This window comes from Malania oleifera, chromosome 7, assembly GCF_029873635.1.
Source record: "Malania oleifera isolate guangnan ecotype guangnan chromosome 7, ASM2987363v1, whole genome shotgun sequence".
NCBI lineage: Eukaryota > Viridiplantae > Streptophyta > Magnoliopsida > Santalales > Ximeniaceae > Malania > Malania oleifera.
The window spans coordinates 82,635,577-82,655,582 of NC_080423.1; the positions used below are offsets into that span (position 1 = coordinate 82,635,577).

General features: G+C 35.6%; 1 protein-coding gene across 1 annotated transcript in view; it reads right to left on the minus strand.

Annotated features, from left to right (window-relative positions):
• The window catches only part of LOC131159442 (citrate synthase, mitochondrial), a 67,841-nt gene extending 55,951 nt beyond the window's left edge, over window positions 1-11,890 (minus strand). The window contains exons 1-4 of the mRNA XM_058114354.1: window positions 11,405-11,890; window positions 6,675-6,741; window positions 6,444-6,506; window positions 3,981-4,022 (exon numbers count right to left, since the gene is read on the minus strand). Of these exons, the coding sequence (XP_057970337.1) occupies window positions 3,981-4,022; window positions 6,444-6,506; window positions 6,675-6,725 (156 nt within the window). The 5' untranslated portion in view covers window positions 6,726-6,741; window positions 11,405-11,890. The remainder of the gene's footprint in view (window positions 1-3,980; window positions 4,023-6,443; window positions 6,507-6,674; window positions 6,742-11,404) is intronic.
• Window positions 11,891-20,006: the final 8,116 nt, after the last annotated feature.

The following is a 20,006-nucleotide window of genomic DNA, read 5'->3' on the forward strand; positions in this document are numbered from 1 at the left end:
TTAGACATTGGATACATCTTTTTCAGATGACAAAAGAGGATATATTAAGAAGGAGAGAAGATGCAAGCAAGAGTGGACAAAGAATCCCCAAAAAATATAAAAACAAATACTAAAGACCATCCAAACCATCACTGCCCACAATTTGAACCACCATCACCCACCACCCAAACCCAACCTAAGCATGAACAAAACACTGCCTAAGAAAAGCTCTTTTTTTCTGTCCTTTCCCATCGTAACTGATTGGATACTGCAAATTATCCAGGTCCAGCTGCCCCTTCCTAGCCTTAATTTTGCCACCATTCAAGCAGACGGACTTCCTTTCCTTTTGAGTAAGCTAACAGCACACCTTTTTACCTAGCACATGTCGAAGAAAAAACACAAAATCAGTAGCAGTCTCATTCTGCTCAATCTTGTCTTCTATCTCTTTTAATTCAAAAATCCCTCAAACCAAGAGCTCCCTCTAAAGCCTCTGTTGAGATGAATACTGCAAGGAGTGAGCCCCCATAAACCAAAATAATCTGATCCATAACCAATTTGTTCACGAACTTCACCTGTAAGTAGCCCTTTGTCACAATCAAAATCACTAACAAAACAACCCTCATCTGAAACATCACACCACTTCTTCTTCTCCAACAGAATTTCCCCACTTAACCTTCTTTTTCAATATGACTTCAACCCATTCAAATCCTCGATGTAAAAATTACCAACACTGCATTTTTTGATGAACTTAACTGGCCTCCCATCTGCCTTGAGAAGCTTCTCAATTGAGCAACCCCTTATTTCCTTACTCTACCACCTCCCACAAGTGTAAACCTTTGATGTAGCTGCATTTTCAGCAATCTATGACTTTTTTACCCATCAATCCTCACCTTGTCGTTACTGGAACTAGCACATTCTTGATTCCCAATTCAGTCATATCCACAAGTACCTCTCGACAACCAACCTCCATAGGAACCCCATCAGTAAACTCATCTATCTTCAAAATATCCCTTCCCTTTCCACCTTTGCTGCCCAAGACCAAGTCTGTTGTGCCCATCCATTTCAACACCCACCCCCACACAAGCCTCACCCAAGCTTTGGAGGAGGTTTACCTGAAACCATGGGCTGCTCATTAATTTCTTCAATGGGTTTTGGGCCTGATATCTAACAGAAGAAACTTGCAAAGCCTGAGAATTTGAGATGTGTCTTGGGCCTGCTCCAGAGGAGATAAGTTAGTTGGAACGGGCTTCCCTTTAAATATAGTTGACTTAAGCCCAATACCACCCATCAGTTGAACCAAGTTCGAAATATGTGTATTATCCCTGCCCCACTCAACTCTAAGCCCAATCCATTAATCTTGGGCTCCCAACATTTAGCCCCCTCCATACCTCAAACCTGAGATGAAGTAATGTCTTCTAGACCATCTGCCGCCACCACTGCATCAGTCGAAGGTCGCACTGTGCCTCCACAATTGCTGCATCTTTACACAGAATCATCACCTAAAGAGGGAAAATAGACTTCTAGCCCATGACTTAAAAAGCACATATCATATTCAAAAATCGTATTTGTGGGCCTAACCAACCATAGGGGCTGCAAAAGAGTCAAGCCATTTGTGAGCTACAAGTTAGCTCATTTAACTAGCTCACAAGTCAACTCATTTATAAGCTCAGCAATAGACTTGTTTAGTAGGCTCATGATTTAACTCATCATGCAACTTATTTGTACACACACAAACTCAAATTTTGATTTGTCTCATTAAGAGGCTCATCTATGATCACAGCTTAGAACACATTTTAAAGTGATGTGTTGTTCTATGTATATATTTTAAAATGCATTGTCTCTCAAGTCATCACTAGTCATATATCCTTATTTATCTTTTAATTTTTTTTCATAATATTGGACAATAAGTCAAAATAATCGACCGAAGGTTGCAATAGAACCAAATAGTTTGTTCATTTACATTAGTGAGCAATTTAAGGTTTAATAAATGATGATATGAACAAGTTAAGAATAGGAACGCTTAGGATCAATTAGGCTCATATTAAGATCATTTAATAAACGAATCAAACATGAAAAATACAGAATTCGGCTCATGTTGAGCTCAATTGCAAAGCTTGTTCACTAAACGAGCCAAGTCTAAACATGTTGCAGCTCAGTTTGGTCGGCTTAATTGCAACCCTAAGTCCAATGATTTTTTTTATAGCAAAAGAAGACAACAATTTACAAGAGTGAGAATAAGACATCTCCTGCAAAAATTCTGGGACAAACTAAATGGAAAAAAAAAAAAAAACTAAAAACAAAGAAAAATTTAATGACAAACCAGCATGATCAAACAATCTCTTTGTAATCTAGAAAGCCAGCACCCCTAAAAACCCAAACTCACACGCCACAAAGAGGCCATATGCTCGATCTTTTCGCACACCAGTAACCAGTTTAACTTTTCCCTGGAAAAGATCCATACGTTACGCTCCAACCAAAGTCCCCACAAGACTGAGAATATACTACATCTCCACAAAGCTGCCTTACCCTCCCTCCTTCCGAAACCTGGGAAAGAAGTAGCTAACAAGTCTCCCACCTAAATAGGACAAACCCAACTCTCACCCAAAATACCAAATAACTTACCCAAATCCTCCAAGCAAAAGAAGATGAGAATCTGTCTCGGAGTTCCTATAACAGAGCACACAAACATCAGCAGAGAGAGCCTTCAAAGACCTCCTGATCTACAACAAATTATTGGCGTTAATTTTACTAAACACAACCAACCAAGTAAAAGCTTTAATTTTTGGGAGGAGCTTTGTCCTTCCAGATAATGGAATAGAAAGGAAATAAAGAATTTGAATGGGTCAAGAATTCAAAGAATGATTTGCAAGAGTACACCCAAAAATGATCCAAATCCCAAGAAGGAACATCCCTCCCTGAAGAAAGATTACAATTAATCAACAACAGCGACAACAAATCCGCCAATTCCCTATAACTAAAAGGCCTCCTGAAATGGAGATTCCAAGAAACAAAATGACAAGTCAAATAGCCAACAAAGAGAGATGACACTATTCCACCCTAAGCTCAACCTAAAGAGGCGAGGGAAAGATGTGAAAAGTACATCATACCTAACCAAGGGTTTCCAAAACAAATACAAGAACCCCTCCAAACCTTGAATTTAGTGAAGAGTGAATAACGAAAAATCTAAGCAATAGACCTCCACAGACTCCAAAAAACATCTTAAACTACGAAGGAGTCACAGCCATTCTCATTCAACCCAAACTCACTACCTTTTACTCTATGCCAGAGGGAAGAATCTTCTAGGGGAAAGCGCCATAACCATTTAGCTGAAAAAGCGGTAATTTTAGACACCAACTTACCAAGACCCAGCCCCTTTCCTCCTTTTCAGACCTACAAACCTCTTTCCAACTCACTACGTGACCCATACAATCCCATGCACCAGACCACAAGAAATCTCTTATAATTCTCTCAAGCTTGTTAGCAATCCACACTCAAATTTTAAAAAACAAACATGAAATACAACAGAATACTAGACAGGTAAACCTGAATAAAAGTGATTCTACCCCCAAGAGAGAAAAGAGCCCCCTTCCAACAATCAAATCACTTCGTCACCCTTTCCACTAACGGATTCAAAAAATCCACCGCTCTAGGATTACCCCACACTAAGGAAACCCCAAAAAAGTCAAAAGACAACATAATAAACCACAGCCCACGTCAGATGTCCACTCACTAGCATGCTCAACAGGTTAATGAACGCCCTAAGTCCAACAATTAAAGCTAGATGCCAGGTTAGCTCATCAATCCATGAGTACAACAAGAAGGAAAACACATTCACAAGGCATATTGCATCCCAATGCTTAACTGAGATAAGATTAAAAACAAGAACCAAACATAACAGTAGCTTTCATAATAAAATCCACTCTATTCAGCATAAAGCACATGAACACACTAAACAATTAATCTCATGCAAATGGAACTCTATTAAATCTAGGAAAACAAACCTGTTGTTCTGGAATCAATTCCTTCAACTGTGAATGAAGGTCCTAGACAATAAAGATCATATATTATTCATATAAGAAGGAATATTTGTAATCAACTCTAACATCAAGTTATAAATCCCACTAAAACTGCTTAAAAATAAAACATGCAAAACATGTAACAATTTGATACTCTACTATAATGAAGCCTTTAAATACACCATAAAAAGAACAGAGATGCACAGCAGCAGATGTAATGTGGCTCATGAAGTAGCAAATATACAAAATCAATAGAACAGTTTTACAAACAAAAGAAAAAAAAAAAGTGTTCTATCAGCATTCTAAATTACCAAGCTAATGACATTCCATCATTTACTTTTCTAGACACAAAAACATCAACTTCCAAAGTGGCCTATTTTGACATGGCACCAATACGTACAATTTTTTTCCATTCCAAAAATTACAAATCAGCCATAATATTCCTGCGAGTTGGACAACGAAGATCAATTTTATCTAGCTAATAATCATCATCCCCAAGCCTTATACAAACAATTTTCAATTCAACCACATAGATGATGTTTGTCTTTCATTTCTATGTAGCAGGTTGAGAATATTATTCACCACAACTAATTCCTCATGCTATTGCACACTCATAAAACTAGCTATTGGGAAACACCTTCAAGCAAAAAATTAATGCAAAGAAGCAATACCTATGCAATTTAGTCCCAAGTGTCACAAGCTAAGCTTGTTCAGGGCATCATGCTTGCCTATGACCCATTTTCTTGAGCATATTGGGTGGGTAATCATCATGTAAATACTTGTGTAAAGTTTATTCTTTTTTAAGTAATGTCTAAGAGAAAATGGGCGAGTATGACTCCTCTGTCATCGTGATGTTTCCTTGTACTAGACTAGAAATGGCATGGAAAGCTCTTTAGAGGAATGTTTGTGTTCATTAATCTTTGTATAACTTGATATTATAAATGCGTTTAGTCTACTTGCCTCCTTTGCTAAATGCACATCATTTATAGAAGGGTAACAAAATGAATTGTGTTGCTTTACTGTTTACCACTAAACTCTCATGTTTACTTCATGCTTGTTTACCGCTTACCGCTTATTTTGTATCCGATGATTGAGAACGTGTTTATATGGTGAGTTTTACAATTTACTTTTGGGTCACTAGTTAAGCTTGTGTGGTACAACTAGTGTCGCATGGCCCATTATAGGATGTGGAGTATTCAGCCTGTGCAAATTGGTTGAGCCCTAGAAGGTATGAAACCATGAGCAAGGGTTGAACTTCTTAGACAAGGAGTTCAAAACTTGCCTATCACATTGGCAACCACCAACGCTAGACAAACTATGCCTGATAAAACTTTCCCACAGCTAAGCAGAATGGCTCGCCGAATGGAAACAATGGAAAGTCTTGTGCATAATGGCCGTTACAGCCACTGCTAAACAGTGTCAATGGTTCCAAGATTGTTAAAGGGCAATACCTTAGAGGTCCTCCAATTCATTACCGTATTGGCCATACAGTCCATTATGGATCATTTTACAAACCATAACAGACCACTATACGCCACTACATTATCAAACTAGTTTTTTTCCCTTAATTGAAGCTTATAACTCAATTTTTTTATGTTGATTTAAGTTAATAATTTTCTAAATAAAAAATCTTTTTTGGATTTATTTTCTTTGACATTTAGTATGTATTTCTTTAATAATTAGCAGTCAAATAAAACTTAGTTTTTCTATCAACAAAATTACATATTTTCATATTGTACATTCTTTTCGCTTGATTTTTAAGTTTCTCTTACACCTAATTTGGATACAAAAATGCATTCTATCGCTATGCATTTTTGCTCTTGTTTAATATATGAGCATTCCATATTTCATATTTCTTTATCTTTATAGTTTCTTAGGTTAAGCTTCACTTATAATCAAAAAAGTAGTGAAAAGTAGCAAATGCTGCTCGCCAGTACAGCTTGTCTCCACGATGAGGTGCAGAGCATGAGCTGAAACCCTTGTTAAAGGGCAATATATTGAATGGCCCCTCAAAAGTTAGCAAAATTACAGAAGCAGCTTCATGATTAATTGGAAGCAGGCTATTTACAACCCTCAAAAGCACCAAAGAACCAGTGTTGTTTCAAAAGAAACATGATATCAACATGCAATTGTGCTTAGATTACCGTATGCTAACAAAGTTATTGTCTGCAACAAGTAACTCATTCCATTTTGGTTTGACAGCTCTTGTAATAAATTATGTCTTTATTTATGCTTCATAGAATATGACAGCACTGGCAATAAATTGGGTAAATATACCTCCTAAAAAAGAACCATCAAACCGTAGGTCCAATAAACTTGGCCCAACACCAACTGTTTTTGGCAAATTATAGAACTTCATGGAGAGAGCCTCCTCTAATTAATAATTTGACAATTGCAGTTATCCATTCTTTGAGCCTTACATGGCCAATTTTCAAATTCAGAACTTACAAGATCAGAAGAACTTTGCATTTGAAGCCATCGAACAGATGTGCAAAGACTAGGCTTCTGGCCCTGCAATATTCCTTTTGAGTTAGAAACCAATAATAATAATAATAATAATACCATACAGCCAATTCCAAATGAACAAGTTACACAATTTAACAAAAGTGTTAAAAAGTAAAAACCTCTATTCAATCAATAATATAGGGCAGGTTTTTTTCCAACAAATTCTAAACTTACAAGATGAGAGCGGAGCTTTGAAAGCACAGAAACACTTCGGAAGAACACCATCGATCACAATTATTCCCTGCACCATTTCATCTTAGTAATTTAAATTAAACTTCTAGCTTCAAAAATAAATAAATATAAAGTTAAGGAGCTGTTTTGTATCATTGTCAAAAATTCTTAAATCCAAAACCAGAAATAGAAACTAAATCTTTGAGATTGTCAACATCTAATGCCTTAACTATCGCCCTCCCCCCCCCCCCCCCCAAAGTTGTTTCTTATTTGTCAATATCCCTACTCTAACTGTCATCATCATCACCTTCTTCTTCTCCTCCTTTTTCATTCTATTCCTCTCCACTGTTGCATTGTCAAATTTGCTTACAACAATCACATTACTACATTGCTGATTAACATCTTTTTTATAAGACAACAAAAATCCATTAATAACTAAACAAAAGAACAGAAGTTGGAGGGTAATTCATCTCCATGAGATAGGTAATTACAAGAAACAAAACCAGTAATCCAAAAACAGAAACTAAAGCCTTGTGATTTTCAAAATATAACGGCATAAACATCTTCATCCTCTTCCATAAAGCTGACTCCCATCATTTGTCACCATTACTAGTCTAGTTGTCATCATTATCATCGTCTTTTGCTTCTCCTTTTTCCTATTTATTCTTCACCACAGCTGCATTGTCAAAATTTGCTTACGACAATCAAATTACCACATCACTGATTATCATCGTTTTAAGACAACAAAAGTCCATTAATAAATAAACAAACAAATAGAAGATGGAGGATAATTCATCCTCCATGAAATAGCTAATTACAATAGCTCCGCCCCTAATCCCTTCATGAGTTGGACAAATTATATGTTTATGCACACACACGCGCGCGCGCAAGAAACAGTTTTCAATTGACATTTTTCCTTCATCATATTCAAAAAAAAATCTCTCTAAATTCACACGTATTATTTAATAAAAAAAACATTCAAAATATGAACATATAGGTAGACATTTTGCAATACTTACATCGTTTTTCTATCCCCTTCTAAATTATCTCTATAACTGCTTCTAAAATAAGAATTTGAAGCCTTAGGACCATGCATGTTGCACCCATGCCCCATGTTTAGTATGTAGGCGGGTTGTGCGTGTGTGTTTAACTTTTTAGTGATTGTTTTCCCAAACCAAAACTCAATCTATGAGATAATGTTAAAACATGACTTCAAGTGATTGGTTGGATCTCTTTTTCTGCAGCAAAAGAAGAATATCATCAATAGATAACCAGGAGAATAAGACATCTCCTTAACAAAGTCTGCAAAAACCAGACAAAAAACAAAGAAACAACAAAGAAAAAACCAAAAAATTAAATAGACCAAAACATCCAGCACAAACTAACAATCCGATACATAATGTCAATCACCCTGAATATCAAAAAAGCTCACTCCCTTAAAATTCCCCTGCCCCACACACCAAAAAGAAATCAAATAATGGATCTTTTCCCAAACCAGCAAATGTGACAACTAATTCCCTGAAAGATACGCGCATTATGCTCCATCCACAACCCCAAAAATACAGCAAAGAAAGCACATTTCCAAAGCGTGGCACTTTCTTTTTTACTGCCAAAACCAACAAAAGAAACTTCCCAAAAAGTCTCCATTGCTTCTAAACTCATCCAACATTTGCCTAGATAACCAAATAACTTATTTCATGCCCTCCAAGCATAATTACAATGCATAAACAGATGTGATGCACATTCCAAACAATTAAAACAAAGAACATAGGCATCTAGAGAAAGCCTTCGAAGGTCTCCTAACTTGTAGCAAGTTATTGGTATCAATTCAATAAAACGCAACCAACTTGACAAAAGCCTTAATTTTAGAGGAGACTTTGGCCTTCCAAATGGATTTACAAAGAGGAAAAGAGGAATTAGATCTAACTAGTAAATCACAAAAAGATTTTCAAGGATAAACCTCCAAATTATCCAAAGACCAAGACCGACTATCCTCCTTCAAATAAAAATGAAATATATTCACCAAAGCTAACAAAGAGGATTGATATACCAGCTCCCTATCATTCAATGGTCTACGAAAATGAAAATCCTAAGAATATAAAGGACCACTTGGATCAACAACAAAGTAGGAAACGCAACCATATTGCCTTTAGCTCAAGCGAAAGAGGCAAAGAAAAGTGGTAGATAAAACTACATTTCCCAACCAAGGATCTTTCCAAAAGCAAATATTACTACTCCTTCCCACCAGGAATTTAATATGGGGAATGAAAAGAGGATAAATCTAAGAGATAGCATTCATGGACTTTCCGAAGTACATTTAAATGTTAAGACTACCAACAAAATATGTCACATCAATTGTAATATAATCTCACAACGAGACCCTAGAATCATGAAAAATAGCTTAAACCACATTTCAAAAGGTTAATGATAGAATTCTACCTACTCTAGTCCAAGAAATCTCTAGGAAAGACAATGAAACTCAGTGTTTAATGGATGAATTGGGCCATAAGTTGTCTGATCAAGGGGGTAATGAAGTCAGGCTTGACAAGGGAAAATCAAAGGTGAAGAGGGGTCAGGTCAAAGGGAACTAGCTAATTTGACGTGTTCAATGAACTATGATGGGAAGGGATTGAAGTGGGAATTTATGGGCTGATATTAGCTTTTTTTTTATTTTGCTTTTATTTTTTCTTTTTCCGAGTTTTATTTTGCTTTTTCTCCTTTTTTGAGGATTTAGTATCCTCAATATGATTGTACATTCTTTCTTAATAGATTTTCTTTTGCTATCATAAAAAAAAGGTTAGATAATAATATTTGCCCTAATTTAATCTCGTGTGTAGAAAGTCAACAAATTGAACTATGCAAGAAAATAAAATAGAAGGGAGTACCTTCAAGGGCATTTGGTTCAAAGCATCTTCCAAAATTAACCCTATGACACAGTTGTGAAGGAGAAATCAACTAGCTTTTAATATCCTAGCTTTGCTCTCAAGCCACAGCATCCATTAGATTGCATGCACTGCACAAAAGCATTGAATCCTCCCATTTCTACTCTTCCCAAAACCCCAATACTTCAGAACTAAGAAATCGTACAAATATTGTTGAGCCACATAAGAAATCGTACAAATATTGTTGAGCCACCCACATTTCTCCAAAACCCCCAAAAACAAAAACAAAAACAAAGATCCATTGCTACTCGGCGATGAGAAAAAAAGTGTGCATTAGTCTGAGTGGACTTGCAGCACAACATGCATACATCTGGGCTCAAGAACTGTATAAGACTACAACAAGCCTTGTTCTTAATGTCACTCTCAAAGAAATCAAGCAAAAACCAAGTGTATAATAGTATAATTGTACAATCACCAAAATTAGCCAACGGCAAACATCATAGAAATTAGAAGACCAAGGGAAGTTCAGAATTTTCAACAGAAGTCATAGACTGAACACAACACTTAAATTTAACAGAACATCATGAATATACACACACAAAGATTCACCAACTGTTCTACATTCATTTGGTTGACAGCTTCATTGCCTGAACTAATTTTTAAAATAATACTCACTTCTTAGTGAATGGTAATTTTGGAACGTCAATAATGAATGCTTCTAGCGTTATTGTAATCATGTGCTAAAACCTATGTTTTGTAGTGCTAAAAGACGGCCAATGTTTTAACTCTAAAAAAAAACAGTGTTTTTTCATAGAAAAAGAAATTCATTAGATAGAGAAAGAATGCACAATAGGACAGAAGACATCTCCTTGACGAAATCTGAGAATCCCCGGGGAAAAAAAAAAAAAAAACACTCGCACACACACAAAATGTAAAAGGCGGCAAAAGAAAATCAGCTCGCCCTAAGAAGGGAATGCCAATCACATTGAACATCTGAAAAACACATCCCCTTGAAGTTTCCATTGACACACACCATAAACAAGCCATAAAATGAACCTTTTCCCATACCAGCAAATATGATAACTTCTTCCTTGAAAATATATGCAAGTTACATTCCTTCCACAAATCCAAAGGCACTACAAATAAAGCACAATTCCATAATGCAATTCCTTCCTTCTTCCTACCAAACCTAACAAAAATATATTGCCAAAAATTCCTCCACTGTCCATGGACAAATGCCGCTTTCTCCAATATAATTGAGTAGATTGTTCCTAACCTTCCATGCAAAAAAGCAGTGCAAGAAAATATGTGAAACAAATTCTGAAGAATCTGAACAGTTAAAACAAAGCATGCATATATGTGGAGAGAGAGCCTTTATATAACAATAGTGTTTAAATTAATACTTTAGTGCTTAGAAACCAGTTTTTTTATTTCTTAATTAGTAACAACAACAGTGTTTTAAGGTGCCTAGGTGTTTGAAAATCAGAATTTTAATGCTTAAAAATTAGTCAGGTAGAGTCTTTAATGTTTTAAAAATTAGTGTTTCAATTAGTGTTTTTAGTGTGTTTTAACTATTTTCAAAAATCAGCACGTTAATTAGTGTTTTTAGCATGTAAAATTCCAAGTTTATTTTTTTACAAATCAAAACTCATTGATTAATGTTTCATAATCAGTATTTTGATTGGTAAAAATCACCATTTCAATTCTTCAAAGATCAGTGTTGTAATTAGTATTATTATTGCTGTCAGAAATCAAATCAGAAAGACACAAACAATAATTAATTTTCAAAAGAAATTCAAAAATTCGAAATATATGAGTTGAGATCAAATGTTATAGGCCGAGAGGACACACCTCTTCACCGGAATAACCGCTGCCGTTGCGGACGTGCGAACTGGCGACTGGCGGTCTGCCGGCTCTGTCGTGTGGTGGTAGATGGGGGCCTGCCGTGCCGTAGACGAAGATCGACGAAGATACGAGGTTGCACTCAGCTACCAGCAATCAGCGAATAGTCAAAGCGAAGCTCTCCTCACCCCTCCTCTCAACCGTGCGGCGTACGGAAATGTGAAGCTCTCCCTAGGGTTTCTTCTTCCAAATCTGGGTTAGAGTGGGCTTTTTCTCTCAAAGAATAGTCATAATTTTAATTTGAACTTGATTTGGCGACGACTAGGAATGAGCCTCGGCACTGTGCTGACTGGGCAGCTGCCGCCTGGGATAATGGTCATGGGTTATGAATTTGGACTTTGTATTTTTTATATAAGGAAACACTCGGCCACCAATGAGCCCTTTGGACCCCCGGTGTGACACCAAACTCTGCTTACGCCAACGATGCCTTCCACTTACATAGGATGTAAATCACGGATGTGCAACTTAAGTGGCAGAAATCGAATTCAGGATTATACCCGCAGGTGGCCCTTCCCGACCCAACCTCAGGACACGTGTCATATTACCATGCACAGCTAACTCCACACTAATTGTATTACCATCCACAGCCGGCTCCATGAGGCATCAACTGGAATTGAACCGGGGTACCGACAAACGGCCCCCAGATGCGTCCTTGCCACCCGGTCATATGCCCAGGGCATGAATTTGGACTTTTTGTTTAACGGAGCGCTAACTATCTACCATCCAAACTCAATTTGTTAAAAGGATAAATTTTTTAAAAAAGATATATTCTATAATATATTTTTTTATTATTAATATCTTCTCAAATTTTTAAAGATAAATAGTAAAGATTTCCTTCTATTAATAAACAATATTAAATTTAACAGTCTCATAAATAATTATAATTTTTTTTGACAAAATTATCCTTCTAAGTTTAAGAAATATTATCATTAATAAACTTGACTCAGTGTGTGACAAAAATGTTTATGAAGGGGTAAAAAAGCTAATGAATTATTTTTTGCTCAAATGATGAAAAAAATAGATGAATTAACATGTTAGAACGTAGGAAAAAATAATTAAATTGTGGGGAAATAATAAAAAGATAAAGTTTTGAGGAATTAATAATTAATACTATAAAAGAAAACTAAATTATATCTACATTGCATGAATAGTATAGTACACATTAATAAATATGTTAAATGTTCAGTAAATGAATTAAAAAGAGAGAGAGAGTGAAAAAAAAAATACCATAGATATGACTATTTCAACTCTTTTCTTATTATACTTTAGGAATAAAAAAACTTCATTGTAATATGTATTTATTTATTTTGCTTAATTCATAAATATTAAAATAATATACGCTGCAACTTTAAGTTTTCTAGAAAATAAGCTACAATCAAATTGTTTATATTTACAACAAAAGAAGTCAAGTATTGAGACTTTTCACAAAATAAAAAAGAAAAGATGAAGATGCAAATATATAGGTGTCCATCTACATCTCATCATATAGTGTGTAATATAAAATTTAGAATAATACTTTATTATTTTAATCATTATATGTTTGTTATGGCATGTCCTACATTTTAAGATTTTACATATTCTCATATAAATATTGTGTGATAAATGTCACAACGTCCAAAGAAGGGTTTGGAATGGTAAGGAATAATAATATTGAAATTCGATGGAATCGACACTAACCTATTATTTACCTAGGTGCAGTTAGATCATATAATCAATATTTATTGATTGATTTTTAGACTAATCCTACGCCAATGAACCACTAATCTCACTCTGCTTTTACCATAATTGGGATCGGAAGTTCAGTTATGCGAAAAGAAAGTATCAGCACTCCCTAAATTGAATCTAATGGTCTTTAATTAACCCATTTAAAATAAATAAATAAATAAATTTTAAAAGAAAAATGAAAATCTAAGTGCGAATAGGAATATCTAATAAGACATCCAAACGAGAAGATCTTGTTAGATAAACTCCACTCCGAGCTAATACGGGGTCGTCGGGGTGAGGTTTGAAATACTTCCTTACCCTTTTTAAAACCATTGGGACACACACACACAAAAATCAAATAAAATCATCAAATTTTAAATAAAAGCATATCTTTAAAAACCTCCCCAGATTTTTCAAAATTTTTGTAAAAAATTTTTGAATTTTTTCAACATTCTTTTAAAGTTTTATGAGATTTTAAAAGACTTTTTCTCATTTTTTTGGTATTTTTATGTTTCCATTTTTTTAAAATTTGAGCCAAAATAACTCAAATATTATTTCTAACTTCAAAAATATTTTTTCTTATTTTTTCTAATTTTTTAATGATTTTTTCTCCAAATTCTAAAAATTAAAAAAAAACAATTAAAAATAAAATAAAATAAAAATATATAAATGTAAAAAAAAAAAAAAAATGGTTCAGGAAAACATATCGATTCAGCCGGTCTAAACATGGTCTGTTAGCTTGGGGGGTTACATAATCATGGTTTATATGTTTTGATGATATTAACCTATATATTGTTCCTAGTATTTCATATTTTTTCAGATTATGTTTAGTACAGGTTCACGGGATGAATACATGAAGTATTGGTCATTAGGCAAAGATCGGACCGAGTTGACATTTGAATAGGAAGATCAAATGGACACGTGCTCGAAAGAACCCAAGCACAACCAAAGGAAGTTTAAATATAGTCTTATATGTATTTAGGAAGTATTTGAGGTAGTCTATTTTGTAACTCTTGCGAGTTTGGTTCTTGCACGATTTATGAACAAGAGTTGAGCAAATGCACATGCACTGTGACAACCTACTTAATTTTCACATTTTTTTTTCAAAATATAATAAAATCAATATCACAAATCTCAACAGTTCATAATCCACATGGACCCGTGGGTGTTAGGGATACATTAGAAACACATCACAGAAGCCTATGCAGCAGGAAACATAAATCATAAACACCTCATTATACCATACATCACAATACCAGAGTTACTACAATCACTGTATATAAATACACAACACTCAACCCAAAAAGATATCTTAGGGTCATTTCCACAAAATACAACCGACCCTATCAAAATACTTACCCTTCTAGAAGGGCAGATCTATCGTACTAGATCAGTGGGGCTTTACCCGCTCTCCTATCAGGTGCTCCTAAAATATTTATAAAATTTTGGGGTGAGACACCTCTTAGTAAAGGAAATAAACTAATATTAGTATGTGACAACATGAGTATTCTGCATTATACATATATCATACAAAACATATTCAGTAACTGTTTTGTCAAGTTGAGAAAACATATATATCATCAAAACATGGCAGAACATATTGTATTTTTATAAACATATTTCATCTCATATAATAATAATAACAAAAAAACATTCCTGGTAGGTTAGTTGGCTGTTGTCATGTATTACCCCTACATGATTGGGTTGTGTGGCCCGAAGGCAGGACCTGACGATGGTTGGCCAACCACTGCCAAGTCATAAGTACAGTCTGTAAGTCTGATGGGTCTGCCAGACCTGGTCCGTACACCAGGGGCACTCACATACTTCTTAAAAACCACATCGACCATCCAATCTCACACCACTCCGTACAACGGCATTAACACAAATATCATGATCATGAAGACCATGGACACATAGCAACGGTACCGTGCAAGTGCTAACTTAGACCAAGCCAACCAGGTTCTAATATCTTATAAAATATACTGAAACTGTAATACATGGATATTTCATATCATTAATTATCAAATCAATCATATCATTTTGCATATATATATGTATATCATGAAAATCATTGGCCCGTAGGCTGGTATTTCACATTTTACCATAGCTCGACTCGTACGCCGGCAAATCATAGCACAGCCCGTACACTAGCAAATCACATCCATAGCTCGACCCGTACGCCAACAAATCATATCATAGCACAGCCCGTACGTCGGTAAAATATATCCATAGCTCAGCCCATACGCTGGCAAATCATACATATAACACGACCCATACGCCAGCAAAACATATAAAAATCTCAGCCCGTACGCCGGTTTTCCATTATAAAAATCCGTATCATAATCACATTTCTAGAAAACAGTATTTCAAAACAATTCCTACTCATGCCACATTGAACAGGTTTTTCATATATTCAACATACTATCATTTTCAACAATATTTTCTCAAATATAAATTATATATATGAACATATTTACTTTCCTGAAACCAAATGCTATATATACATACATTTTCTCATAAAATACTGGTTTAGTTTATCCCTTTACCTAATTCCTGAAAAGGCCCTAAGAAAATCTGTCTCGCACCCACAGGATTCCCTACTCAACACCCTGAAAATAACATTCTTCAGAACTAAAGTTTAGTATTTCTAAGCGTATAACACTTTCTACAACTGCCAAAAATCCAAATATTGAGTATAAAGTTTTACCTTGGATTTGTGATGGTTTCCACTTCAGCCCCACCGACAATCCGCTTCGGCAGACTTTTAGAGAACTTTCCCAAGAGCGTCGTGGTGGTTTTAGATCGTCAAACCAGCGGAAATTCGGCCCGAAATCGAAGAGAGAAGGAGGAGGGACCGTATGGTGAGAGAGAGAGGGATTCGGCGTAGGAAAAATGACTAAAAATCACATTTAACCCTATTTATACTGCGAGATTCGTTGACGAGCCACGTCACCTCGTCAACGAGTCCTTTAATAATTTCGTCGACGAAATCCACTCCTCGTCGATGAAATTCAAACATCTCAAAACCTCTCTCGGTATATTCTGGTCGACGAATCCTAGCCTTGTCGACAAGCTCTTGTTGTACCCTCGTCGATGAGTCTCCTGTATTCGTCGACGAGGAGTTGAAAAATTCTCGGGATTTATCCTTTCCAAAATGCACGTTCGTCGACGAAGTCGACTACCTCCTTCTGTTTTCGGTTTCCATTTCCCTTTCTTTTATTATTTAAATACCATTATCCTTTGGGTCGTTACATGCATACTATGACACATGAGTTCATAGGATTTCACCAAACTCACAAACTCAACTTTCACATGATTTCAAAGATAAATTTAAGAGTTTCTCAAAGAATCCTAAACTCAAAATACGCTTTCAAAGAGACAAGTTTTCAAACATCTTGGTTTTATAAACATTTTCATACTTAGTCCCAATTATGTCAAAACATGTTTTATGTCCTAAAATCTCAAGAAAATCAAGTATATTTTTATTAAAAAACATACTAGCTTGTAAAATAACAAAATGAGCTTTCAAGTATGTTTTCATTAATCAATATATCTTATATTCAAAGGAAAACTCACTTGGACAAGTTTTAATCTTTATTATACTTAATATATTTCATATAATTCTATCCAATAATGTTTTAAGTGATTAAAATGCTTTTTGACAAGTAAAAATAAAGCAATTGTCAACTAATGTAGTGCAGCCTTAAGTTCTAAACACCTTTCAGTACTTGAGGCATAACTTTTGCTATAAAAATCCAAAAAGAACGATCTTGGTGTACTTAGAAAGCTAAAAAAAAATGCCACAACTTTCATGTTGATAGATTTTTCTGATTCAAGGAGCTCGTCAACGAGTGCAGGGCACGACTCAACGAGTCATAGGCTTTAGTTGACGAGTCACAGGTAGAATGTTAACGATTGCCGGCAGAGTGTGACTAGTGGACGAGTGGGGGCACTAGTGGACGAGCGACATCATGAACAGCGTAATAACGAGTAGAAAACGGCTAGTTTCATTTGGGAATTGCTCCTAACGACTAGTTAACGACTAGAAATGGATTTTGGCTATAAATACAAGTTCTTAGACTTGTTTAGTAATGCTTTTGAGCATTGTTGATCCTATTTGTGAAAAATATCATTTTATCCAAAACCTAAACACTTTGCACTTTGCATTTTAGTCATTCATCACAAGTGCTCAATCCTCTCATGCTCATAATCATTTCTTGAGAGAGTAGTGTAAAGATTTGTTTGTAATTGATTTCAGCTTATTTAAGGAGCATTCCATTGTAATTATCTTCTTGGTTGTAAAGGTTCTTTGTGAACCGTTTCGTGAAGGTTCTTAGTGAACTTAAGGCTTTTTGTGAACGGGTAGGGATTTGTTCCTGAGTGTAGGGTTTGGTACCCGAGTTGTAAGGCTTGCTTCGCCAATGAAGGAGTATTCATAGTGGATTGTGAACTCCTTGGCTTAGTGCTCAGGCGTGGATGTAGGCTTGCTGCCGAACCACGTTAAATCTCTGGTGTTAAGCTTTCTCTCCCTTCACTCTTTTTATTTATGTCACGTGCATTTATGTCATGTGCATGATTTACATTTCATTTATTGTGACTTAATTGCTTGTATTTTGTCAAGAGTTTTAATTTGTAGAGAAAATTTTATATATGCAAAAAGAGTCCATTCACCCCCCCTTTAACTCTATATGTTGACTTTGGTGTATTCCCAACAAGGGATGAATTGGAATTTTAAACTTTCTTTCTAGGTTAACCTAAATAGCAGCAGTATATCCACAACCTAGGGTTTGTCTATACAGTTCCAAATGCGCAGATAAATAGAACGTGCGGAAATTAAATCATGAGCAACATTCATGATATAACATACACGTGCGGTAAATAAATTACGTAAAAATAAAATGCACACACGATATGTTATCGGGGTTCGGCCAATACTGCCTACGTCCTCGCCTCTAGCTCGCAAGCCCTAGGATTTCACTAATGCTCACTTAACGGGTGAAGCGCCACTGGTTACAGTTAGGTTAATTAACGGGTTTGACCTTAACCAACAACCGCACCTTATCAGGATGGTGCACCTAGCTTTCCTAATCGGGTCTAAGTCAATCCGGGACTATTCAACAGTGCTACTCTCCCTCTTTAGGCCACCACTAGAATACAACAAATAATTACAATTTTGCATACACGAAAATATGCTTCTACACAAGCAGATATGTACTACAATATGCACGAGTAATAATTAGTGCACACCAATCATGTAAGAACTATAAACTCAAGGATGTATATGTGCAAGCAACACTCAGTATAATATGTAATCTCACATATGCTCAAGAGTGTTCAAACAAGTTATTCTTTGAAAACCACGTATACTAGATCTCAATGTCATATTAGTGTTTCAAAGATGCTAGCAATAATGTTCAAACAAACTCAACAATATTCTCTCAATGTAGTAAGCACAAGAGTTGTTTGAAATCAAGCTTGTAAGAATATTTTTACACACAAAAATATGGGCTAAGGTATCTTGCAATATCAATGCAAAGACCCACAAACCACTAAATTTTCCCCACACAAGATTTATTAGATTATATTAGTGGGAAAACTTATGCTTAACTCTTAATATCAAAATCAACTAACAAATAATACAATGAGAGTTTAGGGCTATTTAAAATGGAGCACAAATAATTTAAACACTCTCTCTAGGCTTGAATAATCAAGGAATATGAAGTAGGAGAGTATTTGGGAGTAGAATGAGCAAAATAGGATTGGAAAATTTTAGAGAGTTTTTGCCCTAATCACAATGCTAATCCCCACTAATTTTGACAAATAAAAGCATATATATAAAGAAGGGGCAAATTATGACTGTTGGGGACTCAAAGGGAATTTTTAAATTTGTTTCAAACGAGTTTAAAGAAATAACCCCCTTTTTACCCCTAATTACCTCAGTTAAAAATAAAACAACCCGAGAGTTTCGGGTGGTTGACCTGAGGTTCGGTCACCCGAACAAACTCAATGAGAAAAGTTGTTTTTCGAAATTCAGGTGCTTGAGTCAAGGTTCAGTTGGCTGAACCAGGCGATTTTCTAATTGCTTGAGGTTCGGTCGCTTGTACATATTTTCGGTAGCCCGAACAACAACCTTCTGTCACCCGAGGGTATTTTATACGTGAAGGTTAGGGTGCCCGAACCGTTGGGAAAAGTCAGAAACGAGTTTAGTCGACCAAGTAAGATATGCTCATTCCAGTTCGGTCGCTCGAAGTCAAGTCAAAATGTTGAATTTCCATGGTTCGGTCAACCGAGGCAAATAAGCTTTGCCAGGTTCAGCCACCCGAAACCTCATGGTTTTTAGGCAAAGGTCTTGATTTCATGTGCTATTTAAAGTGTAGGGACCTAAGGTCTTTTTGAGCTTACTTATCCCTACATGCATGCTATGCAATGATTGTTACAGACCTTTGAATAAATGCTTATTACAGACCTAAATGAATAAAAATTACAACACTTCAAAGCATAAATGGTCTTCATTTTCCTTCAGGTCTCCGAGTATCAGCATATGATATAGTCAATGTAAACTTACACATCAACTTGGCAGACATTAAATACCTGAGCATTTGTCATAATCAAAACAGGGTATAACCCGTAGGGTCAACAATCTCTTCCTTTTTTATGATGACAAATATTTGCCTACTTCTCCCCCTTTTGGCAACAGCAAAAAGGGCCTAGATAAACATTTAAATATATATAGGCAAATAAGAGGAAAATATCATTCATATACAAGATATGGTTTGGAAAAATTTAAAAAAAATTCGGCAGCATGCCGTTTGAAACTAGAGCATTTCCCAAAAACATGTTTGTATAG